Raw genomic sequence first — 27,785 nt, forward strand, 5'->3', positions numbered from 1 at the left:
ACGTAAATATTTCGCGGGAAAAAGCGCCCGAGAAAAATGGCGCCCCGCCGCATCTTGAGCATCTCGGCTCGCTAACCGCCGCCCGGGGCGGAAAGAGGCACCTTTCGGAGGGGGCGGGGGAGCGACTCCCTGACCCCCCCCCCCGCAACCACACCCCCCTCCCCGCCGGCAAGTGGGAGCTGCCCGGGTCTCTTGCCCGGCTCTTTGCACGGATCCCGAGCAGGAGCGGCGCGGAGACAGACCCCGGCGGTAAGAGGGGTCGCGTGCTCGGGGGCCAAAATGCGGCGCGGGGAGGGGGCTGAACGCGCGCGCGCGCGTGTGTGTGACACTGACGTCTCTTTGCTTTTAAGAAATGCTGCAGAAGGAACAGAGAGGGAGGATCCATGTGCAGGGGGTTGCTAGGAAAAGTGAGAGGAGTGCAGCTCCGGTCTCCGGGCTTCAGCTCTTGCCCGGGGAAACTCATAAAAAACTTTTGGGAACTGCTGCATGTGGGGCGTGTTGGGCTTGCAGGGCTGCTACTGCTGCCCCGTGCGCGCCTACTCGGGAGCAAGTGGCCGCGCCACTCAAGCCCGCCGCCGAGGAGTGGTGTTTGAGGAGCGCCTGGCTGGATCTAACGTCAGCCGCCGAACTCCTGCGCACGCTTCCTCGGGTGTAAGCCCCGCGGATCCCGGTGTCGGGTGACTTCCGAGGAAGCGCCGCGGAGGCTCGGGCTGCGGGGGACAGAAGGGGGAAGCAGCGAAGGGAGCTTGTCTGGGTCCAAAATGAAGTAACAAGTTCTGGGCAAGGAACGGAATGGCTCGGAGGTTTGCATCTGCAAAGTGTGCAAAGCGAGGGGGTGGAGGGAGGGTTTATTATTTTTTTGACACTTGCTGGTCTTATGGCAAATGTGAGATCTCTCCTGCCCTGCCAGTCCCATGCGGGCCGGCGGCAATCCGTCCCCACCCCGCACTGCTGGTTTAAACGTGTGCAGCTTTCTTCCTATGTGTCAGTTACTTTATAGCAACCGCATCCGATTCTCCTCCTCGCGCTGCCCTGCCGGAGTCGTTTGCCGCTTTCGGTTTGACTAGACAGTTCGGGTGTTGTTACAAACCCCCCTTCCCCCCCCCCCCCACGGCCTAAAATGGATTAAAAAAAAAGTTTTGCATGGCTTTTTTGAATCAGCCAATCACAGCGCGGTGGGTGACCGGCTCTTCGTCAATTACACGCGGGAGTTTTCACATTTTGCAGAGTAGTCAAAAGTGAGAGAGAATTTTCATGCTTGTACAGAGGGGAGGAGAGGTACAGCCAGTGGCTTGGTCTGTAAAGAGAAGAGATCCGCCAACAAGGCAACGTTGCAAAAGGGTAAATTCTTGCTCGTGCCCTTCCTTGATAGGGTGGAGGAGACACCTGTCAAAAGCCATGATAGCTAAACAGAACCTCCATATGCAGAGGCAGTATATCGCTAGTATCAAATACTGGCAGTAGCCTTCATCAAGTCCTTTTTGAGACCTTCCCAGGAGGCATCCGGCTGGAAATAGGATATTGGATTAGATTAATCCAGCAAGATACTGCTTATATGTCCTGAAGATTTCCCCCATTATTCAAGCCACCTACTTGTGATTCTATTTGGGGCATCTTTTAAGGATGACCCAGCTTTCTAAAATTTGGACCTGCTAGGAGTAGTAATAGAAGAGTTACGTTTTATACCCCGCTTTTTACTACGCAAAGGGAGTCTCAAAGTGGCTTACAGTCACCTTCCTTTTCTCTCCTTGCAACAGACAACCTGAGAGAGCTCTGACAGAACTGCTCTGCGAGAACAGCTCTAACTATGACTACTCCAAGGTCACCCAGCTGGCTGCCTGTGGTGAAGTGGAAAATAAAACCTGGCTCTCCAGATTAGAAGCCGCCGCTCTTAACCACTGCACCAGGCTGGCTCTAGGGATGAGACCAAATTTCATAAATCCCTGCTACAAGACACTTCTCCCTTGCCTGAACTATTGCCTTGTCATTTTTTATTTCCCCATGCTGTGTTTTCTCCATAAATTTATGCAATAGTTAATGGCATTTTGAGTCAACTTCCTAGAAAGGGCAAATCAGGTCAAAATTGTGCAAGTGCAGAAATAAATCAGGAACTTAAAAAAAGAAAGAAAGAAAGAAAAACACCAGAAAAGCTCATAATGACCAACTGGGAAAAGACACAGGAATAGAAAAGGGCTTCTCAAATCAGTTCTAAGCTCATCAGCTGTATCTGTATGGAATATGGCGGTGGAGAAGTGTCTTGCTAAGGGCCTCCTGAGAGCCAGCATGGCGTAGTAGTGGTTAAAGAACTAGAGAACTGGGTTTGATTCCACACTCCTCTGCATCCTGACAGCTGGACTGAGCTAGTCAGAGTTCTCTTAGAGCTGTTCTTGCAGAGTCCTCCCAGCCCCACCTACCTCACAGGGTGTCTGATGCGGGGAGAGGAAGGGAAAGGTGTTTGTAAGCTGCTTCAGGACTCCTTGAGTAGTGAGAAACAGGGTATAAAAAAGCAGCTCTTCATGTTCTTGGCCTTCTTCACAACTTTGTCATGATCACATCTCCAAGAGCATCTTGTGTAATTGGGATGCTGAATGATGACAATTCACTCAGGGTAGCAGTTTGGACCTTCTTTGCATCCAAAAGACAATGATGGGAGAAAAAGGAAGAATGGAGGGGGGAGGGAAAAACCTACCGGAGGGCAGGTCAGCTGGATTGCCCCCTTTTGTCACCTACCTGTGCACTTCCTGCTTCCTCTCCATCATTTAGGATGATTCTGGCTCCCTTAATGCATTGCTTTGACCAGAGTGTGAGATTCAGGGTGGCCAGTAAGAATTTCATTTAGATTTTTTTAAATGGCATTTGTTATAAGGATGAGTCAGATACTGTATGCTTTGAACACTGAAAACCCTACATAATTACTTAGGATGCCGTTAGTGGATGGGGCAAGGGGGTGGAGTAAGGAGGTGGGGCCAACACAGAATACGCAATGGGACAATAGTCCCCAGAATTACTGCCATCCCACCATCATCATCATGATCATCATCATCAATATTTATTGCCCACCGCTATCAGCAAAGACATCTCAGGGTGGGTTTCATAGTATGAAACCCCACATAAAATACATAAAATATCGTTAATCCCCACCATTAAAAACATATATATCCTGGTGGCAAAAAAACCCCTATTGTCCCCACCCAGATCAGACAGCTCTCTCTCTGTGCCTCATGGGAATAATCTATGGGTGCAGGCAATCTACTACCTGATCATGGGAATAATCTATGGATGCAGGCAATCTACTACCTGATGGATCTAACCTGGAGGGGCCCATCTGATCTCCCGTACTCTGACCTCAGCGGAAGACCCAGCAGAAGAGCTCCATCTTGCAGGCCCTGCGGAACACAGAGAGCTCCTCAGGGCCCTCTGCTCTTTCTGGAGCTCATTCTACCAGGCTGGAGCCAAGACTGAAAAAGCCCTGGCCTTGGTACCACCAGCAAGTCATATTCCGTGCCCCAAAACTGAACAGAGCCAGAGCAGGATGGTTACGAGCATCCACACATGTCCTTTATACCAGGGGTAGTCAACCTGTGGTCCTCCAGATGTCCATGGACTACAATTCCCATGAGCCCCTGCCAGGGGCTCATGGGAATTGTAGTCCTTGGACATATGGAGGACCACAGGTTGAGTACCCCGGCTTTATACATCCATGTCCCAGACTGTGTGTGAAATGCACCTGCCATTCTAGTGGTGGCCAAACTGGGGCTCTTCAGATGTCCATGGACTACAATTACCATGAGCCCCTGTTCTAGTGCCTGTGGCATAAAATCAGAAGCTCCACAGCTGATAATAGGGAAAGCCTATTGCAATCCTTTACCTAGAAGATTCTTACTGTATTCAAAAGTTCTGTGCAGTTGTGCCAGATTCCTTGTGTTTACGCCCACAGATGTTCTGGCCACAGACCTAGAGGTCAGACCACTGGCTGGGTGTGTTTGCATCTCCCTCCCTTGCTTGCTCTGCAGGCTTCTTGCAGGGGAGGGGCGGAGAGAAAAGTGACTTTGGTTCTGGCACCTGGAGGGGGGGTCGGCTTGCAGGAAGTGCAATGCACTGGGCTGTCAATGCCTTGGAACAGGTTTCTTGCTGAGGTTTCTGTCTCAAGACTGGGCCGGTGGTTGATTTATTCCCCCCCTCCAAGGCTGTCAAGTGCTTAAAAAGATTTAAAAAAATAAGACTGAAAAATAAACCTTCTGTTATAATTTTAGAATAAGTTAGTAATCTTATTGTAAGTTTATGTTTGGATCAACTGTTTCTGTCATCGAAAAACTCAGAGGTTTTACTGTTATCTTTTTTCTTCCCTTTTCTTATCTGTTCTCTTATCTCTTTCTATTAAAATTTTGAATAAAAAGACAATTTTAAAAAGAGGTTTTTTTTAGAAGGCACCATAGGCCCTGGGGTTGCCACCTTCATGAACCTTGTGAGCCCACCTATGCCTTCCCGAAGCATTACCTGTTTATTCGTATATTTTTCATTACCTGTTTATTCGTATATTTATTTACTACTTTTTTGTCTTGCCCGCCCTCCAAGAAGTTAAAAACAGGATACATTTTACCTTCACAACAACCCTGTGGGGTATGTTAGGCTGGGAGAGAGTAGCTGGCTCAAGGTCACGAAGCAAGTTTTTATGGGAGTGGAGATTCGAACATGAGTTTCACAGATGTTACTCCAATACTACACTATGCTGGCTGGCAACAACATGACATATCTAGTTTGGCAGGAGAATACTAAGGGCTAGGCTACATTGGCATATTTAAGGAGCGTACATTATCAGGTTGTGATTCTTGCAATAACTCTAAGGAAGACATCTGTAAGTGCTATTATCATAATACTAGCTGCAAAGCCCGTTCCTAAGAACAGGCCTTGAAAGGGCCCCCTCCCCCAGCCAGGCAGCTTAAGGTGGCTTTGGGCTGCAGCTCGCAGCCAGATCAAGTGGGGTGGGCGGGGGCTGGGCAGCTCATTAGCAGGGACCGGACAGAACTCCTTAGCAGCCTAGCAGGCCACGAGGCCCTTGTTAGCAAGCCCTCCATCACGATCCTTTGCCCAGGGCCTCTCCCCTTACCTGCTGCTGGCTCCAGGCACTGAGGCATCTGAGAGCAAAGAGGCTAGAATCCAGGGACGGAGGGCGGGAGCTGCAGCAGCAGGACCAATCAGGACAAAGCTGGCTGCACCCTGATTGGCCCTATTCCAACTTGGACAGCCAGACACGTCCCACCCCCTAGGTTGTTTCATAAATATATAGAGGAACAACAATGGATAAGTATGTGTGTGTGGGCGGGAGTGTTCTGAAACAGAGTGGCTTGTCTTGAAATTTGAACCCAAGACTTCTGCATTCATAGCTTAGTCTCTATCCCAGGGGTAGTCAAACTGCGGCCCTCCATTTGTCCATGGACTACAATTCCCATGGGAATTGTAGTCCATGGACATATGGAGGGCCGCAGTTTGGCTACCCCTGCTCTATCCCATAAGTGTTCTCTAAAGACTGGAATGAAGCCTAGAGTTTTCAAGTTAATCAAGGACAGGAAAAAAAATCTAGATAAGGGAAAAGTCCAGCCAGGGGAAATGTTACTTTTTCTGGGGTTGTTTATCATATAATAACAGGACAGAAAAGAAAATTGGATGAACTCCAGACCTTATTCTTGGAAAACCGAGGCAGTTCTCGTAGTTTGGGACTCAACACAGAAGGAATCTGGCAGCCTCTCCCATGTCTCCTTAACAAGCAGCAGGATGTACATGCCAGATTCTGCAACAGTGGTGCTGGCTCATGGCAATAAAGCAGGACCTGAAGCAGAAGTGGCCAGGAAAGAGGATTGGGGGCAGGGGAGAATAAGGGCATCTGCGTTCTTGGATCAAGAAAGCTTATTTTTTTGGAACACAGATAGCAAGTGGCTGAGTTGTGGACTGAAGCAGCAGCAGCTGAATGCATTGGTGCATCCGCAAAGCAATATGCAAATCCAAGGGAGGCAGCCCAGGTTTCCTTCACTGGGTTACTTGTCAGGTCCTCACATGTCCCTGGCGATGTGCAGAACCCACACTCCCTTCAGGAGAATCCATAACGTCCTGGCCTGAGAAGTCCTTAGTAAGGGCTAGCTGATTGCTGGACCAGAGGGCTCCAACTGCACCATTCAGAATAACAGGAGGAACGACTGCAAGGGACAGGCCATGGCATAGGGGTAGAGCACCCACCTTGTGTTCTGTAGGTCGCAGGTTCAATCCCCAGCATCCTCCATTAAATGATTCATTGCAACAATACCAGTTTTCTGCTGGAGAACAGCTGCCGATAGACGGTGATACTGAACTAACTGGGATGATGCGCTGATTCGGTCTCAGGCTGCTTTGCATGCTTCCTCCCCCACCCACCCCTGGTCTAAAACGTTCCTGCTACCCTTTTCTGATGCTGTGTTCAAGTTGCAAGCTACACCTCACTTAGCAAACGGTCAGGAGTATTGGTGAGGCCAATATGAAGCTGATCGCGACACCTTAGCGCTGTTGCTGAGCATACCAGGGATTGGTGTTCTGACATACCTTTATTGCAAAAAACTACATAAGCAGACTGTGAAAAAGGCTTATGCAGATGCAATACAGACTGTGTAATACAAGCGTCTGTCATTATAGAATGCACTGAGTGGCATGCCCCATTATACACTATAGTGCAGGGGTAGTCAACCTGTGGTCCTCCAGATGTTCATGGACTACAATTCCCATGAACATCTGGAGGACCACAGATTGACTACCCCCTGCACTATAGTACATCAATAATACATTGTTTTTAGGCATGTCTACAAAGCTCTTCCCTACGCTGTGATCCACATTTTTAAAAATTATGAATTTAACATGCATCCAGGTCAACTTTTCTTGTCCTGTCCAGTTCAAGGGGTAGCAAATTGCCTGGGGCAGACCCTGAGCGATTGTGTTTTCCCCTTGGCCAAGCTGATCTTGCAGGCTTTTGGACATCCTTTACCAAACAGAAGCCTTTGAAGTAGATTAAAAATAGATCTTGGTATCTGGTCCCTGCTGCTGGCTTATTGGCTGGACCCTCTGCTCTTTGGGCCAAAAGGGATCCGAGCAGGCTGTGGTTTTTCTATGAAACTGAGGCAAATGTCAGTCTGCTGGCAAGCCATTTTCTCAGTTCTTTCCCGGAATATTGTCATCTGATGGAGAAAACAGAGCGGAGATTATGACTTGGTTCATATCAAAAGCCTTGCAGAATCAGACCTGGGATCCAGTTGGTAACCTGGAAGGAAGGGAGTTTAATGGTGGAGTGCCTGACTTGCTTGCAGAAGGCCCCAGGATCAGCCCCAGGAGACACTGTCTGCATGAGTAGTCAAAGACCCAAGATCAGCTCCCTCCAGCTCACTTCCCCATAGCTCCCTGGATGTCCCCAGATGTCCCCATAGCTCCCTGGATGTCCCCATAGCTCCCTGGATGTCCCCCAGACCCCCCCCCCGATAGCTTACTAAACTGACTTTTCAAAATCACTCCTCCAAAACAGCAATCAAAAAACACAACCAAATTAGCAGCTTTCTTACCTACCTATTTATTTATGACCCCACTCATTCCACTTGTCCATCTAGTTATTTCTTCAATTACTCCCAGTGCAGCCTGACTATTTGGGAGATTTCTAACCACCTTGATTGGGGGCTATGCAGAACAATCGCTGCAGTTTTAACCTGTGTTATTTTAAAAAACAACTAATTTGACCTTCTATTTTATTGCCTTGCTGAGAGGGCAGTCTAAAAATCTAATAAATAAATAATTACTAAAATAAACTAAAGAAAAGCAACCAACAACTCTAAAAATTCACATGAATACGAACTCAGAGGCAGCAAGGGAGAGAAGGCGGCATGGTACAGCCCAGGGGTGGCCAAACAGTGGCTCTCCAGAGGTGCATGGACTACAATTACCATGAGCCCCTGCTGGCAACAATCACACCTGTGCTTCTCACTTGCCACAAAAGTCCCTTGCTAGGGTTGCTGTAAGTTGGCTGTGACTCAACCGGACTGTTCATCCACACAGAGCCAGTAAAATAGCCCTCAGTCATAAAATCAGTATCCAACTTCATAAACAACAGTACCAGTTAAAGCATCAAATCTGTAAGCGAAGCCTTTACAATTTTCCTGATGAGCTACACGAGGCATTGAGTTCCATTTTGTGTTTTCCCATCCGTGTCTCACCAGGCTCATGGAGAACACCAGCGTTAGGCATGTCTACGCAGCCACTGGACGCCTCCGGCAACCCGCCGTTGACTCCTCTGCAAAGAACCAGAGCAGCCGACAAGAACTGATGGTCAAGTTGACCGAAGGACAGTACGTCTTGTGCCGGTGGACTGATGGCCTCTATTACCTTGGGAAGATCAAAAGGGTAAGATCGTCATATGATAAATGTTTAACGAATTTGAAAAAAAAATGAAATAACTCCCACTCATTTTGGAAACCCTTTCTAGGCCCATCAAGAAACCCCAGGGTTTCACAATACCCTGGTTGGGAAAGCCTGTTTTAGTAAGGAGGGTACAAGTAGGACATAAAAGATCATGAAATGTTCACAAGCAGAACATCAAAGTAATAATCCTGCCTTCTCATTTCCCACCAGCTAATGGGGGAAGCATGAGATAGATTTATACAGTGATGCATCATGTAAAGAAAGAGAGGTTTCCCCCCTCCTCCCTCTTCCAGAATACTCAAAATGGAAATTAGCCTGTTGAGTAGTAGTTTTAAATCAGGATAAAGGAAGTCTTTCTTGGCAGAATTCATTTTTGGAACTCACTGCTGCAGGAGCTTTGGGATTCAGTTGGGATTTCAATGTAGGTCTTCCCTGTATTCACCTTCCGTCTGAGTAAATAACTTTATGATCCTGACTTGACCACGACTGTTGACTCTCCTCCTTTTCCCACTTTTGCAGGTGAGTGGTTCCAAGGAAAGCTGCCTCGTGACTTTTGAAGATAACTCCAAGTATTGGGTGCTTTGGAAGGACATCCAGCATGGTGAGTCTTCAGTCTTCTTCCTTTGGCATGAGAGGCTGAGACCAGGGCCTCTTCTGCATGATGGAAAAGCTGATGAAAACTCACTAAATACATCGTGGTTTTTCTGATCTCTGCACAGGAGAGTGAATTTACTCCACAAACCTGATTTTGCTCTGCATGGTGAACTGCCTCTTCAGTGGTTTAAGCGTCTTTTAAGCGTAGTTTCTGAAAGAGGCTTTTCACCAATTCATTTCTCTCCTGCCTGCCTGAGACGCTCTATTAGCCATGCAGAGAAGCTCTTTAGTTATGCAGATTAGTTGACTGCATCAGAGAACAAAGCATGTCACTGGGTTCCTAATAGAGTCTAGCAAATGGAATTGGCAAAACTACAGGGGGCAGGGCTATGAATTGTTCCATGCGGAAAGCATTGCAGCGAAGTTTTTCAACAGACTATATTGAATGCAGAACAATGATTGTAGTATAATAAAGCGTTCTAAACTGGTTGTTTTTTAAACTGATTTATTTGGCTCCATGCAAGTAGCGGGCAGACTCCAGGCTTCTGCGGTCTGCTGCTGTCTTGTTCGTTTAAATCCTGGCAACAACCTTGTGAGGTGGGGTAGCAACTGACCCAAGGGAAGCTATTGAGCTTTGGGATTCGGCTGGGATTTGAATGATAATGCATTTTCAGTGTGCTTTTGCAGATGGATTTCCCTGCATGGAACAGGAAAATCTACTTCTGGAGTGCATTGAAAGGGAGTTATTTTAACGTGCGTGGAATGGACCTAGGCCAGCAGGTGGCCAAACTGTGGCTCTCCAGATGTCCATAGCCTACCTGCGGGACCGCTTGGTTGCTTACGCCCCCCGCAGATCTCTTCGCTCTGCACGTATGAATTTCCTGGTTGACCCGGGCCCCTGGAATGTTTGCCTGCCCTTAACCAGGACCAGGGCCTTTTCGGTCCTGGCCCCTACCTGGTGGAATGAGCAACCTGCCAGAGTTACCAGCAGGGCCTGCAAAATGGAGCTCTTCCACCAGGTGTATGGTTGAGGCCAGGGAAGAGTCCCGGTTTTCCAACTTGGATCCCAGGGTCTATCAGACCAGCTCCCTCTCTCATTGGAGGGATGGTATGGCCTCAGGCTGAACAAGATGGGGTTAGAATTGACTACAGAGGATGTGCACTGCCACCTGTTGTTATAGTTGTATTGTTTTACTGTCTAACTGGGTAAATTACGGGGTTTTATTGCATTTTAATATTTTATCATTTAAACCACTGCGAGACCTGTCGGGGAGCGGTGGTATATAAATTTAAAAATAAGTAAATAAATAAATTCCCACAAGCCCCTGCCAGCACATGCCCTGCCCATGTGCTGGCAAGGGCTCATGGGAATTGTAGTCGGTCTAGAGAGCCATCTTCATCTTCTTCCTCATCCTCTCTTCCAGCTGGCGTTCCAGGGGAAGAACCCAAGTGTAATATCTGTCTTGGAAAGACAATGGGCCCCTTAAATGATATCTTAATATGTGGAAAATGCGGCCTAGGTAAGATGATACATCTTCAGGGGGTTCCATTGGAAGGTGTCGGGAAGGGGGTTCAAGGTGGACCACAGCATCGAGAAAATGTTCCTCATTGTTCTGCACACCTGATGTGGCATGTTAATGGGATGGTCCGCCCACCAGGCTTCAGCACATGACTGTGTCGCTCAGTGTCATGGTGTGTATTTTGAAGTTCCCCCTTTAGCCACCATTTTGGATTTTGCATTAAAATAGCAGCTGCAGCGGTTAATCGGCTTGCAGCTCCTCCCTCCAGGAGGAGGAGCTTAGCTTCTGCTCTCACTGATGCAGCTCTGCCTCTTCCCTTCAGGTTATCACCAGCAGTGTCACATCCCAGTAGTGTGCAGTCGCGAAGGCTCCTTAGGGACCTCTTGGTTCTGCCGGAGGTGCATCTTTGCCTTGGCGGTGCGGGTGAGTGGCGATGCATCCTTCTTGTCTGGGCTGTGTCTTAGTCGGTGGACGCTTGGTGGCAGCGTTCCCAGGCCTGGCAATCGTGTCATCCAATCCAGCCCTCTGTCTCCAACAGAGTAACTTGAAATGTTCACAATTCGGGGGTAAATGTAGCAATCCTTCCTCCTCGTTTTCTACTAGCTAATAAGGGGGCGAGCATGAGATACATTTATAATGTGTGCAGAAAGACCGAGAGGTGTATTTTTCCCTCTTCCAGAATACTTGAAATAGAAATTAACATGAATGGTAGATTTGTCAGCCAAAGGGAAGTATTTTGTGGCAGAATTCACTTGTGGGACTCACTGCCACATGATGTAGTCATATCCACCAGCATTCGTGGCTACAGAAGGGTTTAGGCAATCTTGTGAGGTAGGCTAGGCTGAGAAAAAGAGCGACTGATCCAACGTCATCCACATCACAGCTGAGGCACAAACTAGACCTTATGTGGTTCCCATAACTGTCAGGGTGCGTTGAAGCAAGATGGCTGTTGGAACCCAATTCTGAAGCACCCCAGGAGCCTTATTTAGATCAGGCCCCTTGCACTGCAGTGTCTGTCCAAATCAGGCCAGTCCAAATATTTCTTTAGCCCCTGCAACCAACCAACCAACCAATCAACCTTTTCTTTCCTTCTTTCCTTCTTTCCTTCTTTCCTTCTTTCCTTCCTGCCTGCCTGCCTCCCTCCCTCCCTAGTGCTACTAGCAATGTCACACATATCCCGGCCCCGGTGAGGTAGAAGACCAGCAGCTCTAAGACCCCATCATGGCCATGTGTTACGTGGAGTGTCTGGTTTGGGCCTGAAAGAGTATTTGAACCTAGCTCTCCCCGGTTGTAGTCCAGTTCTCCCCTCAGCAGAAGTGGTCTGCCTTCCTTATTTGTTCCCTCATGCTGTGCTTGTTGTTGCTTCCACAGAAAGGTGGGGCCCTCAAGAAAGGCGCCATTGCAAGGATGCTGCAACTGGTCAAGATGGTCTTGTCCTACAACCCGGAGGAGCTAGAATGGGACTCACCTCACAGAACCAATCAGCAGCAGTGTTACTGTTACTGTGGAGGCCCCGGCGAGTAAGGCTGCGTGGAGCATGGGGTGAATGGAGCTAGCCAGAATGGGAGAGATGATTGGATAGGAGCGGGGCTGTTGGGAGATGTCACTGGGAGAGCCATTATGGTAGAGTGGTTAGAGCAGGGGGGTTCCCAGATGTTTTGGGGCTACTGACCCCAGGCCACATTCCTTGTGCCCCGTCCCATGGACTACAGAGAGAGAGAGAGAGAGAGAGAGAGAGAGAGAGAGAGAGCGCAATCCCATGGCCAGGAGCAGGCCTCTAAACCTGGTTTAAGAAATTCCTGGGGATCTGGGGTGGAGCCTAGGAAGGGCAGAGTCCGAGGAGGGGAAGGCACTCAGCAGGACTGTGATCCCATCCAGACCACGTTCTCAAGCTGTCATTTTCTTCCAGAAGCTAAGCAGGGTTAGCCCTGGTCAGCACTGGGGTGGGAGGCAGCCAGGGAAGTCCAGGGTTGCCACTACCCAGAGGCAGGCAATGGCAAGCCACCTTGGAACGTCTCTCGCGAGGAAAATGCAGCCACAGCAGGAAGAGTCAGACTGCTGCCCCCAAACTCCTCACCTTCACCCTGGGTTCTTCCACTGCCCTGGGAGGTGGGGCGTACTACCCACTTTGGGAACCCCTAGGTTAGAGTGTGACATTAGGGTCTGGAAAGCCCTGCCTGGCTCAAATCTCCCCTCTGCCATGGAATTTCATTGGGTGCCCATGGGCCAGTCTCTCTCTTTCAGATTAATCTAGGTGTAGTGGTTAGGAATGTGGACTTCTAATCTGGCATGCCGGGTTTGATTCTGCACTCCCCACATGCAGCCAGCTGGGTGACCTTGGGCTTGCTACAGACCTGATAAAGCTGTTCTGATGTTCTGACCGAGCAGTGATATCAGGGCTCTCTCAGCCTCACCCACCCCACAGGGTGTCTGTTGTGGGGGGAGGAAAGGGAAGGTGATTGTAAGTCGCTTTGAGCCTCCTTCAGGTACAGAAAAGCAGCATATAAGAACCAATTCTTCTTCTAAAAAAAAAGTTGAGGAAGGCTGATCTAAATGATCAGGTTGGCTCCAGGCCATCTCCAAAAGATTCACAAGACCTTGTAGGGGGAAGAAGCTACGGTTCATAAGAGCCAACCTCATTGAAGACACAGCTCATGGTCAGACAGATGGAGTAAGCCAGAAAACCATGGTGGATGGAGCGGGTGAAGGTTGGGCCTTCCGAATCCCACAAGGGAAGGAGCTGTGCGACTGCTCAATGGGGAGAAGGAAGGCATATAAGAACCAACTCTTCTTCTTCTTCAGTAAAATCAGGGCTCTCTCAGCCCCACCTCCCTCACAGGGTGTTTGTTGTGCGGAGAGGAAAGGGAAGGTGTCTATAAGCCACTTTGAGCCTCCTTTGGGTAGAGAAAAGCGGCATATAAGAACCAACTCTTCTTCTTTAAATGAATGAACTGGTGTCTAGTTTTCTTATTTTGGCTTGGGAGGGTGGCAGTGCCTCGGCCGTCCTTCCGTATCCTCATTCCAATCTAGTTTTGTTTTGGTTCCCCTCTAGATGGTACCTAAAGATGCTGCAATGTTACCGCTGCCGGCAATGGTTCCACGAAGCTTGTACTCAGTGCCTTAGCGACCCCATCATGTTTGGGGACCGGTATGTTGGTCTGCTGAAGAAATGTTCACCTTGCTTTTCTACTTTGGCTTCTCCGTCTCCCCGCTTCTTCTTTAACTGGATGCATGGTTAACTTGTGGAACTCTCTGCCCCAGGATGCAGTGATGACTGCTCTCACGGCTGGCTTGAAAAGGGGTTCAAATTTATGCAGGTTGGATCTATCTGGCTGTAAACCATAATGCCTAAATAGAACTCCCACGTGGAGAGGTAGTTGGAGGCTAATTCCTAGGGGAGAGGGGAATAATTGGGGGACACTTTGCTGTGTCCATCTTGAGTTGTCTTATGGAGTCTTGTAGTTTGCCACTGTGGGAAATGTGATGGTCGGGTCCCATCCCACAAGGCTCTTCTGAGTCTCTAGCTACAAGACACTCAGAGTCGCTTGCAAGCAAGATGAAATCTTGTAGAATGTTCAATATAAAAAATATGATGGACATCACCATAAACACACACATTTTAGAATCAAATCTGCTGCTGTTTCTGTTCTTCCTCTCCATCTTATCCTCTCCTCCTTCATATTCTTATTGTTGTTGCTGTTATTAAATAATATTTAAGATGCAATCACAGTGCAAAATCCTTTACAGTGCACCGGGAGGTAGGTCAGTTTCATTGGAAGGGCTCAGGATGCATTACGCCAGGGGTAGTCAAACTGCTGGCAGGGGCTCATAGGAATTGTAGTCCATGGACATCTGGAGGGCCGCAGTTTGACTACCCCTGCATTACGCTGTCATTTGGGGTGGCCAGTAGGTCCACCACAAGGACTTTCCATCCTGTGTATACTGTGGATTCCCCACTGGAAACTCAGGTCTCAGGAGTATTGGGGCTTGATTAGAATTGGTACCAGGGTGTGCCAAGGGTTTCAAATACACACACACACACACTATGCCTCAAATATACACACACACGCACACATGCGCACGCATGCACACATGTGTATATATACACATATACACACACTCATATCCATACATACACAGTATTGGAAAGGGGCAACTAAAATGACTGAGAATCATAGAATCATAGAATCATAGAGTTGGAAGGGGCTATACAGGCCATCTAGTCCAACCCCCTGCTCAACGCAGGATCAGGAGAGAAGAGAACACTTTCATTATGAAGAAAGATTAAAGACATTAGGACTCTTTAGTTTGTAGAAGGATGACTGAGGAGTGACATAACAGAGACATTTACACAACTGCGCATGAGATACAGTAGAGAATGATGTATTTTTCTTCCTTTCTCACAATACAAGATAATTCATGAGCAGTAGGCTTGGAGCAGATAAAAGGAAGTTCTTCTTCACCCAAGAAGTAATTAATATGTGGAAGTCACTGCTGCAGGAAGTGGTTGCAGCTACAAACAGACAGCTTCAGGAAGGAACTGGATAAACATATGAGCAGAGGTCCATCAGTAGTTTGTAGCCAGAAGGTACGGATGGAACAATAGGACAGTGATGTTCTGGATTTTTGGTCCCTGGGGGGCTTCTGGAGTTCTGGCCCTGCTGATGGACCTCCTGATCGCACCCGTGTTTTTAGCCACTGTGTGACAGAACATTGGACCAGATGGGCCACTGGCTGGATCCTACATGGCTTACGTTCCCTTTCTCCCAGCCTAAATGGAACACACCTCAAACTCCTCATAGGTACAGCTCAGAGTGTAGGAGATGCACGGCATGCTCCTGCACTGCAGTGGGACATACATGAATAATGTATTGGGAATGACTGCTTGGCGATCCATGGGAACAGCCTCACTCATGCAGGTCACCCATGATTCGCTTGCGGGTCCCACCATGCCCACCTGGAAGCGACTCCTCTGTGGCTTCCTATTGAAGAGGACCTCCGGGAAGACTCCCCCTCCTAATCCTCTGTTATTCTCTTTCAGCTTTTATGTTTTTTACTGCTCGGTGTGTAACCAGGGCCCGGAGTACATCAAGCGTCTGCCTCTGAGATGGTAAGCTCTTGACAGGTGTCTTCCCTTGGCATTTCATAGTATGCTGACAATTGTGACACAGCTGCCTTTTTTGAAAATATATTCTTGTTGCCCCTTCAACACTTTAAGGATCTGGTTCTCAATGTCTTTCCCCCCTGCGATTTCCCCATGGTATTTTGAGGAGGACTGGCCTAGCAGAATAGTAGTTAAAGAAGAAGAAGAAGAGTTGGTTCTTATATGCCGCTTTTCCCTACCCGAAGGAGGCTCAAAGCGGCTTACAGTCGCCTTCCCATTCCTCTCCAATATGGTCCAATATTCTTGACAGAGCCACTAGCAAGGCATGGAGGTAAACGCTGCTTCTTGATTTGGCCTCCAAGCATCTGGCAATCAAAGATACACTGTCTCTGGACATGAAGCTCCTGTTGATGCATCCAGCTGATCTCTCCATAGGCACCATGGCAAAGTTGCTGCAGCACAGGCAGGGATCTCCAACATGGTGCCCACGGCACCAACCTTTCTTGGTGTCCACCAGTTTTTTTAGAAAGCAGGTGGGGCCAGATGGGGCTCTTGCCAGTGGGCCCTATGATTTGCCACTGAAGATTTGATTGGCTATATAGATTGAAATGACATTATTTCCATGGCAAGGTATTGTCTTTCACCCTGTTTCCTATTGTAATTTTGGGTGCTTGAGTGTGTGGCTTTGCTTTCTGCAGGAGATGTTTTGTGGTTTCCCCCACGGGCCTGTGTCAGAATTCCCAGAAGTGCCCACACAGGTTCCAAAAGATTGGGAATCCCTGAGAGCAAAGCTCAAGCATAACACGACATACAAACAAACCTTCCAGATTGCATCACTTTTCTGTATGGGATTTCCAAGCATGTATATAACATTCAGGGATGGAATAACTAGATTTCTTAATAGCTTGAGGGGAAAGGAAGTTTATTTTCCTTAAGTGCATAGTTAGGGACAGACATGTATCCACATGTAGAGCCTTCACCTGGTTTATTTAAAGAATGTATCTGCACCTTTCCAGCTTGAATTCCCAAACAGCTATGTAAAAACAAAAATAAAATGACAACTCAGATACACTGCCCTGGAACGTGGAGGTTCCACTGAGCCATCCAGTTGATCTCAGGCTGCATAGAAAGAGAGTTCATGCCATGCAACAATCCCAACAGTTAATTGGTTAAAGTTTGATGAGGCTGTCCGGAGCCAAGTAACAGAGGCTGGATTCAGCCTGAAGGCTGCCAGGGGGCTACCTCAGTGCAAAAATACCCCCTCCCCCCTGGCATTCTTGCACTTTGAGGGTCATGGCTGCTGTCATTTCCTTTGTCTATGCAGGGTCGACGTTGTGCACCTGGTGCTCTACAACTTGGGTGTGCAGAGCAAGAAGAAATACTTTGACTTTGAAGAAATCTTGGCCTTTATCAATCACCACTGGGACCTTATGCAGCTCGGAAAGGTAAGCAGCTGGGAACTCTTGTCCTTTGCTAAGGCTTTGGGTTGTGGACAGGTGACGCTGAAACTTGGGCTCCCCCATATGGCCAGGAGGTGAATAACCTCTCTGAGCCATCAGTACAAGCTGACTGCATGAGTTGCCATAGCCTTTGTTCATTTTAACGTTTTATACACTGCATTGTTCCATATCCATTCCAGCCCCTGGCAAAGGCAGAAAGCTGCATGATTGTAGCTATTCAAGTCAGGGTGGGGGAAAGGACTGAGCGACCTACAGAGCATATTGCCTCTGACGTAGAAGGTCTCTGGTTCTAATTCCGGCCACAACGCATTCAGTGACCTTAGACAAGCTGATTGCCGTTGGCCTTGATTCTCTATCCCCAAAGTGGGGAAGGGTAATGCTGTGGCCCACCTTCCAGGGCTGTTGTAAAGATTGCTGGGATAATATACAGGAGATGCTTTGAGTACAGTGTGTGCTGCATAGATTCAAATTATTATTTGTAATTCCTCACTCTTGATAAAATATTAACAAACTGTATCAAAGCGTTTGTACCAGGCTCCTTCTACTTCATCAGCATCAGTGGATTTACCCTTCTCCAGCACCATAAAATGTACAACCCCGGCAGCTGCCTGCCATCCGGGGCAATTTTCACAATGCTTTTCTCTTGAATTCTGCTTCCCAGTTGGCGGCAACCCCCGTGGCGGAGCGGAGCGCTCACCTTCTGGAGGCACTGAACAGCTACAAAAGCAGGTCAGAGTCACAGGCTGTTTCTCCATTCAGCTAATTACTGTTGGGATTAGAAGAAGAAGAAGAAGAAGAAGAAGAAGAAGAAGAAGAAGAAGAGTTGGTTCTTATATGCCGCTTTTCCCTACCCGAAGGAGGCTCAAAGCGGCTTACAATCACCTTTCCTTTCTTCTCCCCACAATGGACACAACGGGTGGGTGAGGCTGAGAGAGCCCTGATATCACTGCTCGGTCAGAACAGTTTTATCAGTGCTGTAACTAGCCCAAGGTCACCCAGCTGGCTGCATGTGGGGGAGTGCAGAATCGAACCTGGCATGCCAGATTAGAAGTCCACACTCCTAACCACTACATCACACTGGCTCTCTTACAGTAAGAGTGGCGAGGTCGGAGTTCGAATCCTTCTCACCCAGAAGGCTCATGGTGTGGCCTCGGGCCAGGATCACCCCTCAGGAGTTTCTTACCCTAATTGGCTTGGGTCTACTTCATTTTCCTTGCTGCTGCTTTTGGTTTTTATTTTTGTTTCTTGAATGCCATTGCTACACAGTCCATATATCAGTTCTGTGCAAGTGACAAAAAACTGGGGGGAAATGTGCTAAGGAGAAGCTGTAATGTACACAAAGGGAAATGTGCAGTTTCGTTTCTTGCAGTGGAGAAATGAAATTCAAATGCGGCTATTCTAACAGAGCCAGTTGGTGAAATTCAGTCTGTCTTAGGCCCTGTGCATCTTCATACCAGGTCATTTTAATGTATAGATGTTCTATTAATACACATATATTAATGAATGGGATTTCCCGGGAGTTAACAGTGCTGTAAACCAAGCATGCAAACAAGTCCTCTGTGCATTGTTAGCTTTGAAAGACCTTAATGGATTCTCTGTTCCTTCCTCCTGGCACCTTGCAGGTTTCTCTGCGGGAAGGAAATCAAGAAGAAGAAATGTATCTTCCGCTTGCGCATCCGAGTCCCGCCCAGCCCACCTACCAAGCTCCTCCCGGAAAAGGTGGATCACAGAGCCTCTGAGCCGAAGAAAGGAGGGGGCAGCAAACATCCCCACAAAAACAGGTCTGCATCCTGACGGAACAACACCCAGTTCTGGATCGAACCATTCCATGGAATGAGCTGGTAGAGGGCTCTGTGGCCAGTATGGACTGGACCACTTTGGTCTGCTGGGAGTGCTGGTGGGGAGAATCACGCTCTTAAAAAAAATTGCTATCTTAAGAGATCATCAGCTCATCCAAAACTACCCGCAAGCTCAGCCTTCCTTTCCGAGGTATGGCTTTTCTGTACCCTGTGTGGTCCGGGCTAGCCCTGCTGTCATCAGAGCTCTGGAGCTAAGCAGGGTTGGTCCTGGTTCTTTCTGGAGGCCACCAAAGAAGTGCAGGGTCACTCGGTAGAGGTAGGCAGCAGCCAACTACCTTTGTTCCTTCTCTTGCCTTGAAAACCCCCTGGGGCCACCATCGGTTGGCCACAACTTGGCGTCATTCTCTACTGCCACCTGTCCTCTGCAGGCCAGGAGCTCTTGCATGGGGGAGGACTCAACAACAAGGCCTCCCCTCACCTGAAGTCTAAAAGGATCCAGTCTGTTCCACCATCTCAGGTCTTGACCTCCCTTCCTTGGTGCAATGTGTTGATTGTTATGGGAGGATGGAAGAAGGCATGGACCTCCCGGGCTCATCAGATCTCGCCAGCTAAGCAGGGTCAGCCCTTGGTAGTACTTGGATGGGAGGCCATCAAGGAGAGCTGCAGAAGGAAGGCCATGGCAAACCAGCCCTGCTTCTCACTTGCCTAGCTGGGATCACCATGTCAGCTGCTACTTGAATGGTGTGTCTAGGGTATGGCAGCCAGGACTCTTTCCTCGGGCTCCATACTTGATGGGGGCGCACTAGGCCCCATCAAGCCCCCGTAGGCAGTAGAAACCGAGTGCCCCGACTGGCCTGTGCCCTTGACATCCACCCCAGCATGCGCATACACAGGCCATAGGCTGCAGACTCATGGCCATGCACAACAGCTGCTTGCAGCGATGTAATGTCTGATAGCCACCTGGCACAAACTCTCATGGCCTTCCCTCTGGTGAGGTTGTGGGAGTGGGCTGCCCCCCCAATGGCTGCCAGTCCCCCGGCAGCGGGGACGGACCGAGGCAGCCAGCCTCTCTGCTGCCACCCTTTGTGGGCACGGGGGGACATCAGGAACAGAGGGGGCCAGTTCAAGGGCAGGTGTTTCTCTGCAGAGGTCCTGCCCCATGTTACTAAGTCTCCCCCCTACTCACTTGCCCTGGGCATTAAATAGGGTAAGTAATAGGGTTGTGTGCTCCAGCCGCCGAAGCAGCCATTCGTGCCAACTGGTGTGCCAGTGCCCCCCCCCACCGTGGCGCTGGCTGCTTTGGAGGCCGAAGCACGCAACCCTAGTATGTACACCACTGCTACACAGCATGTTGCACCGGAAAAATGCACAGAGATGCACACACGAAAGGTAGAAAATCGTCCACCCGCTGACAAAGCCGAACTCTCTACTTATTCGGGGGTCTCTGTAGGCATGCAGAAGAGTGCAGCTCTGTTTAGTCGCTAAAACAAAGTGGGTGGGGGACCCAGAAAGGCAGTTTTTTGAAGACTGGATGTGGTTTGGTGCTGAAAGGGACTAAATATTAGTTGGAAGGGGTGGAGGACAGAGAAGGGAAATTAGCTGGCTGAAGTCCTTGGGTCTGTATTGAATCCTTTTGACTGGGGGATGGTGGGATGGGGTTCCACAAAAATGTATCGCCTGTCTGCCAGCTGCGTACAGATGCTGTGACTGTCCTTCTGCTTTTTTTGTTTTAGTTCCCTGCCCCATGAACTCCAGCAGGAACGAAGGCAGGCGGCTCGGAGGAAAAGATCCAAATTTCTCTTGGAAGATGCTATCCCCAGTGTGAGTCTCTTGATATTTTTAACAAGCTCTCCATCACTTTCCTGGATCTCTCAGGATTTATTCTAACAGGAGTGATAGAGACCATTTAAACAGAAATGCTATGGGCCATGCTTATAATTCTCTGTCCGTCCGTCCGTCCGTCCGTCCGTCTGTCCCTTGTTCTTGGGGTAATGGAAATGGCTTCTGAGAGCCAGCTTGGTCAAGTGGTAAAGAGTGGCGGCTTCTAATCTGGCAAGCTGGGTTTGATTTCTTGCTCCCCCACATGCAGCCAGCTGGGTGACCTTGGGCCAGTCAGTTCTCTCAGAGCTCTCTCATCCTCACCTAACCTCACAGGGTATCTTGTGGGGAAAGGAAGGGTAGGCAATTGTAAGCTGCTTCGAGACTCATGAGGCCTGCTGGGTGACCTTGGGCTAGTCTCAGTTCTTTCAGAGCTCTCTCAGTGCCACTGATCTCACAAGGTGTCGTGGGGGGAGAGGAGGAGTAAGTGATCGTAAGCCATGTTAGGACCCCCCCCCCTTCCCGATTAGTAAAAAGCAGATCACAAACTGAAAATCTAAACCACAGTGTTGTTTGTTGTCCATGAGGTTAAAAAATCTATTCATTCTAAAGCCACCTCCTTCCTCCTGCTGGAGAGATGTAGACATGATGTCATGATGCAGCTGATGTTTTGGGCAAGGAGAAGGCCTGGTGGAACAACTCTGTTTTGCAAGTCTTGTGGAACTGACCTAGCATATGGTTTGGAGAAATATAATTTCATGTTGAAATAATTCTTTATAGAAAACTCAGTAGGGCCATGGGCCAGGTGCAGACCTGTGCCACCCCCAAGGAAATTCAGAAGTTGATGTTTCTGGAGGGAGGTAGCCAAGCAAATGATTGTCCCAGTGTGTAGTTGGTAAGCCGATTTCAGAAGGATTGCAAGTACTACCAATCTACTTAATGGAGTCTAATGGTGCAGATCTTGCACAGAGGGATGGGATGGGACTTGAATCATCCCTATCAGCTTTAGATTGCTCTCTAAATTCATGCATCCATCCTGTTTCTTTTGCCTCACCCCCCATAGAGTGATTTCACCTCTGCTTGGAGCACCAACCATCACCTGGCTAGCATCTTTGATTTTACTTTGGATGAAATTCAGAGTTTGAAAAGGTAACTCCTTTTTGTAGTATGTATTCTGCTAAAATAGAGAGGGTGCTAGGATTTGGGAGAGCCTGACTTGTATGCCCACTGTGCCATGGGAACTTCTGCACAGTAAAGCAACCTTGGGCCAATATCAAAAGAAATGTGGATCACAGTGCAGTAAGCATCCAAAATCTAAACACCCTATGGAAAGGCTCATAAAAAAGTAATGCAGACATTACTTAAAATAGTTTTTGAATAGGTAGCCTTATACGTAACCTGTCTGATCACTGCTGTCCACATGTTACAGTAAACACAGGTACACCTTGTAAGAAATACCCACACATATTGTACATGTGTTCCCTATTACTTGGCTAGTGGCTCACTGGTGCACCTAAAAGATATCAGGTTCAGTCCTGGGCATTTTCACCTTCAGGATCTCAGGAAATAGGTGAGGCTCTGAAAAGCCACGGCCAAAGTATTCTGTTGCAAAAGTAAATAAAAATATGACAACTCTTTTCCTCCTTGTTTTCAGTGCAAGTTCAGGCCACACGTTCCTTTCGGACATGGATTCCACGGATGCTGCCAGCACTTCAGGTTCAGCCACGACCAGCCTGTCCTATGAATCAAGGTAAGAGCTTTGCGAGCATCTTCTGTATTTGCGTGGCTCAGCGGCAGAGCATCTGCTTGGCAGGCAAAAGTTCTGGAGTTCCGTTTCCAGCATCCCCAGTTAGAAGGACCAGGGAGTATGAGATGCAAGAGACCTTTACCTGAGCCTTTGATGAGCCACTGCCAGTTGGAGTAAACTATCCTGGCCAAGAGAGATCAATAATCTGACTCAGTCCTCTCCGCATGGCCCGGGACATGCACGTTCACTGGGGAGAGGCCCTGGCTCAGTGGCGGAGCATCTGCTTTGCATGCAGAAAGTCCCAGGTTTTAACCCCAGCATTGCTAGTTCAATGGCCCAGGCAGTATGAATAACCCCTGACTGAGACTCTGGAGAGTTGCTGCTAGCCTGAGTAGACAATGCTGACTAAGAGGGGTTGAAGAGTAGGCATATCTCTGGCTATGGAACTCCCATAGTGTAGTGTAATGTCCGTGTGCCAGTGAATCAGGACACAAGCATTCATTCATTCATTCATTCATTCATTCATTCAGGGATTTATATACCGTCCCTCTTGGACATACCATCTTGGGGTGCTTTACAGACTCTAAAATTCAATAAAACGAGTATAGTCCAAAACAGACTAAATTTTCTAAACCACAACTTGGAAGCAATGGCATCAGCCAAAAGTCATACATCAGTGGTTATCGTCTGCAGGTGCTAGGTACCAGGAGGTATCAGAAGAGAAAAAGAAGGCAGAAGTGGTGGGAGGGAGGCCCGAGATTTGTATTGGGTTCTAACTGGCCTTGATCATAGACCATAATTAGTTAAATGTTGCAATCCTGTTTGCAGTCTTGGCTACACATAGATGACTTAATAGCAGTTTGTTGCCCTGCTCAAATCCATCCCTGAGCCTGTCATAGAATTCTGTCAGCTCATAATTCTGTCTGAGTTGGTGTCATTTCGAGTATGATCTGTGATCCAGAACAGGGGTAGTCAACCTGTGGGCCTCCAGATGTCCATGGACTACAATTCCCATGAGCCCCAGGGGCTCATGGGAATTGTAGTCCATGGACATCTGGAGGACCACAGGTTGACTACCCCTGGTCCAGAAGGTCCCCCTTCCAATACCACCTCTGACATACACTCATTTGGCCAGCAGGTGTCTCTCAGCCACCTTCCCTCATCTGCAGTTTGGGGAGATCATACTGGCCTATCTTTACAGTGCTACCTAAAACAGACTTGTCTCCTGAATTTATGATAATTCTAGGAGACAAACAAGCAATGCAAGAGGGGCAACGAGCGAGATTCTCCACCAGTGTATATGAAGAGAGTACCTGGTTAGAAATCTCAAGCAGAAGCAGTTCTTAATAAAAAAAGATTTTTATTAAAAAAAATAGAAAGGGTCCCTAGCAACATACATTCAATTAGCAAGCATACAGATTAAAGTAAAGAGATGATCAGGTGTGATAGGGGTAGAAGTCGGGTCAGAGAAAAATACATTTACCATCTGACAAGAGGAGGACAGCCTGGAGGGAGAAGCCTGCCAGCAAGCTGGGATTTGTGTAAGGAAGACGGAGATGGCTTGTCCCTGCTCTCTTTTTAAAGTAAAGTGACCAGGTTGTCCCACTTTTGGAGGGACATCTGGGGGTACCTGGCCAATTGTCCTTATGTTGAAATTAAAAAATATATATTACAATACTATTTTTGCGTTCTATGTATTCTATGAAACCTTTTGTTGCTCCATATAGACCAAATTTTTAATCAAGAACCCCCACCCCACCCGCAGTCAATGGTGTCCTGCTTTACCAATGTTAAAATCTGGTCACTTTATTTTAAAGCAGTTATTGTCCCTTAGGGGTTAGGGGCAGGGGATGGAAGTCCTAAGACAAAGCCTTGATGTGATCAACTGAGAAATGTCAAAGAAGAAGAAGAAGAAGAAGAAGAAGAGTTGCTTCATATATGCCGCTTTTCTCTACCTGAAGGAGGCTCAAAGCATCTTACAATCACCTTCCCATTCCTCTCCCCACAACAGACACCCTGTGAGGTGGGTGAGGCTGAGAGAGCGCTGATATCACTGCCCGGTCAGAACAGTTTTATCAGTGCTGTGGCGAGCCGAAGGTCACCCAGCTGGTTGCATGTGGGGGAGTGCAGAATCGAACCCGGTATGCCAGATTAGAAGACCGCACTCCTAACCACTACACCACACTGGCGAAATGGAGAGTTCATGAATGTACAAACCAGACTTTGATAAAGAAACTCTAATGGGCTGTTGGGAACCTCTGGTGCTGGTGAAAGACTCCGGGAAAGTCCTGGGAGTTGGCAACATCTGCATTTGGGCTGGAAAGGGAGTCCCAGTGTAGCAGACCCTTTTCTAATGGGATTTTGATGTGCCAGTGATTAAAGGGCAGGAAGAAGCTGCCAGAAGTATTACTTCTCCAGGGAAAGATATTAAGGTAAAACAAGACAGGGTGGTTGAGACAATCAGGTACTGGTCAGATGTCGTTCTGTTCTTTTGGCTGGTTTTACGGGTATTTATTATTATTATTATTATTATTATTATTATTATTATTATTATTATTATTATTATTATTATTATTATTATTATTATTATTTAATTTTTAGACCGCCCTTCTCCAAATAGATCTAAATAGGTCAGGGTGGTTTACAACATAAACAGTTAAAACACAATAAAATCCCCATGAAAACCCCAATTAACCCCAAGGGTAGATTCCTTTTGCCTTATAGTGAACCAGAAATTAAATGGAGAATTGCAGCCGCTTTCCTCTTTGAACACTGAAGCATATACTTGGGGTATATTGACCGTTTGAATACTAGAAATGCTGGGTAAGTGGTAATTTTTAGGAAGAAGAAGAATTGGTTCTTATATGCCTCTTCTCTCTACCCGAAGGAGACTCAAAGCGGCTTACATTCGCCTTCCCTTTCCTCTCCCCACAACAGACACCCTGTGAGGGAGGTAGTGTAAGCTGTAGTGTAATAATGTATTGTTGTTGTTGTTGTTGTTATTTATTTTCATTATACTTTCTAGCAGAAGGAATGTGGGCAGCCAGAAGCGAAAACTATCCGTGAAGACCTACACGGCTATAGAAGCTAAGCAGAAATGCTTGGAACACCCCCAGAAAACCACCCGTGGCAGCTCCCTGGAGGACAGTGAGGCAGCCTGTGGCCCTGAGCGCCTTGATGTCCCTGCCATTGACAGCCACACCTTTGAGAGCATGAGTGAAGATGACTCATCTCTCTCACACCTCAAGTCATCCATCAACAACTACTTTGGCGCTGCCGGGAGACTGGTGTGTGGGGAGATGTATCACGTGTTGGCCCGTAGGGTGACCCCTGAGGGAAAAGTGGAATACTTGGTGGAATGGGAGGGGACCACTCCCTACTGAGATGGTGGGCGTGGTTGCCTTGAGAACGGAAGGGATTATGGGATTGGAAGCTGAAACTGGATTGGGTGGTGACTGCCGTAGACATCTCCCCTGGATGCTTATTCCAGGCTGCTTGGGGATGTGTCCCCTTCATAGTACTCTCTGGTGCTGGGAGAGACCAGGCAATCAGGCACACCATGTTGGGAAAGGGGATTGTGATGCAAGCTGAAATGGTTTCGTATTGCTTTTAGAGCTGCTTCTTTGTGAGTGGACGAGGAGGGGGACGAAATGGGTGGGTTGGGCCAGTACAGATAATAACAACATCCAGTCATGCTCCCATAAACTGGCCCCTTCCCGAGACATCTGGTTTTGCTCCCTAGTGGGAAACAGAGCAAGTGGGACAACTTTGGAGCATGAACAGGTGGCAGAAACCAACCTGTCTGTTTCATTAAACAGAGGTCCTCCATCTTGTCAAACACAGGAAGGAGGCGGGTTGGTGTAAGAATGGGGGCTGCGCAGTGGGTGACGGATGGGAGCCGTGAAGTCATGGGTTCAAACGTCACCCTGGCATGGAACTCATTAGAAAGGAAGGCAGCCATACTCTCGGCTTTGGCCCGTTTCCCCCCTCCTTGCCTTGACACCCCAGCGTGGTGATGTGCGGCCAAATCTGCAGGGAGATTTTTAAGGATGACTGAAAAAACATGCCAGAAGCACTTGTAAACGTGTTACGCTGCAGTCTGTCAGGAAGCTGCTTGGCCAAGAGTCGCAAACCATCACCTCTGAGGGGGAAAAAATGGAAAACATGCTGCTACGGTGGATAACCAAACACGGCTGTCTACGCTAATGTTGATTTGACTTGAAACCAGTGAGTGGAGTCACTTTGTAGCACTTCAGAATATATGTCTGGCCCCAGAATGTTGAGCATGCTCCGTAGGGGTGACCAATATGAGAGGAAGAGGATGATGCTCAGGTAGGTTATTGGATGATCTCTTAAAGGAGTTCCGGTACCCTTCTTTCCCGGGAGGATATTTCTCATTTTCTGTGGTTGGCAGAGGATTCCTGGCAAGAAGTAACATTCTCACAGCTAATAGTTTACAAGCAGAGAGTGTGTTCCCCTTGCTCAAAAAGAGTTATTTCTCCCTGTTCCTTCTCTTTGTTTGGAGGCTCACTTTCAGTGCGATAATTTTTAAGTCACTGGCTTGCCGTGGCGTTTTATCCTTTCTCGCAGAAAGGACTTGCCGGCTGCTTTGGAAGTGACGGGGAATTTCCGCCACAAGTAAACAGCCGGGCTCCTGACTGATTCTGCTTCACAGGGCAAGGGTGGATTTTGAAATTGCTCTAGAACAGAGAAGAAGCTGGACTTCTCAACTGACTGACTCGCTCCACAGTGGGTTGTCAAAATTGCTGTGGCGTGTCTGCAGCAGATTGGAAAACTGACGTTTGATGCGCACATAATCTGAGATAATTCCAGAGGGGTATCCATTTTAGCAGTCTGCGGTAATCTGATTGTGAAAAAAAGGCCTAAAAGGAGACATTCCTTGATGCAAATGTTCACTTCAGTCTGTTTCGAGTACTGTTGCTAACGAAACAATGAAATCTGTGGCAGACCCATTAAAGCAGGGGTGGTCAAACTGCGGCCCTGCAGATGTCCGTGGACTACAATTCCCATGAGCCCCTGCCAGCGAACGCTGGCAGGGGCTCATGGGAATTGCAGTCCATGGACATTTGCAGGGCCACAGTTTGACTACCCCTGCATTAAAGTGACTGGTATCCTTTTCCCTTTTATGAGTGCCTATGTACATTTTTAAAAAGTTTTTACGAAGATCATCACCAGGAGAGGGCATTGGCAATCTTCTTTCACCTTAGTTGATTTCATTTGCATGTTCCTGTTGCACATAATACTCTTAGGCACTGCAGTTTAGCTGACTAGTCTGTCCTAAGGAGACAAATGAGAAGC

General features: G+C 48.0%; 1 protein-coding gene across 4 annotated transcripts; it reads left to right on the forward strand.

Moving 5' to 3' along the window:
• PHF19 (PHD finger protein 19) lies at positions 1-27,477 on the forward strand. 4 transcript variants are annotated; one of them, XM_077306000.1, is made up of 15 exons: positions 1-249; positions 8,223-8,406; positions 8,944-9,025; positions 10,443-10,538; positions 10,861-10,961; positions 11,910-12,058; positions 13,591-13,686; positions 15,580-15,648; positions 16,967-17,087; positions 17,764-17,831; positions 18,725-18,883; positions 20,635-20,722; positions 21,783-21,868; positions 22,374-22,469; positions 25,492-27,477. In XM_077306000.1, exons 2-15 carry the CDS (start codon positions 8,227-8,229, stop codon positions 25,847-25,849), a joined length of 1,749 nt encoding a protein of 582 aa, XP_077162115.1. In that variant the 5' UTR covers positions 1-249; positions 8,223-8,226; the 3' UTR covers positions 25,850-27,477. The 4 variants fall into 4 exon arrangements, with proteins under 4 accessions (XP_077162115.1, XP_077162113.1, XP_077162114.1 ...); XM_077305998.1 differs by lacking the exon at positions 1-249 and adding an exon at positions 693-803; XM_077305999.1 differs by lacking the exon at positions 1-249 and adding an exon at positions 693-803 and having other exon boundaries at positions 25,495-27,477.
• The last annotated feature ends 308 nt before the right edge of the window (positions 27,478-27,785 follow it).

Source organism: Paroedura picta, chromosome 12 (genome assembly GCF_049243985.1).
Source record: "Paroedura picta isolate Pp20150507F chromosome 12, Ppicta_v3.0, whole genome shotgun sequence".
Classification (NCBI taxonomy): domain Eukaryota; kingdom Metazoa; phylum Chordata; class Lepidosauria; order Squamata; family Gekkonidae; genus Paroedura; species Paroedura picta.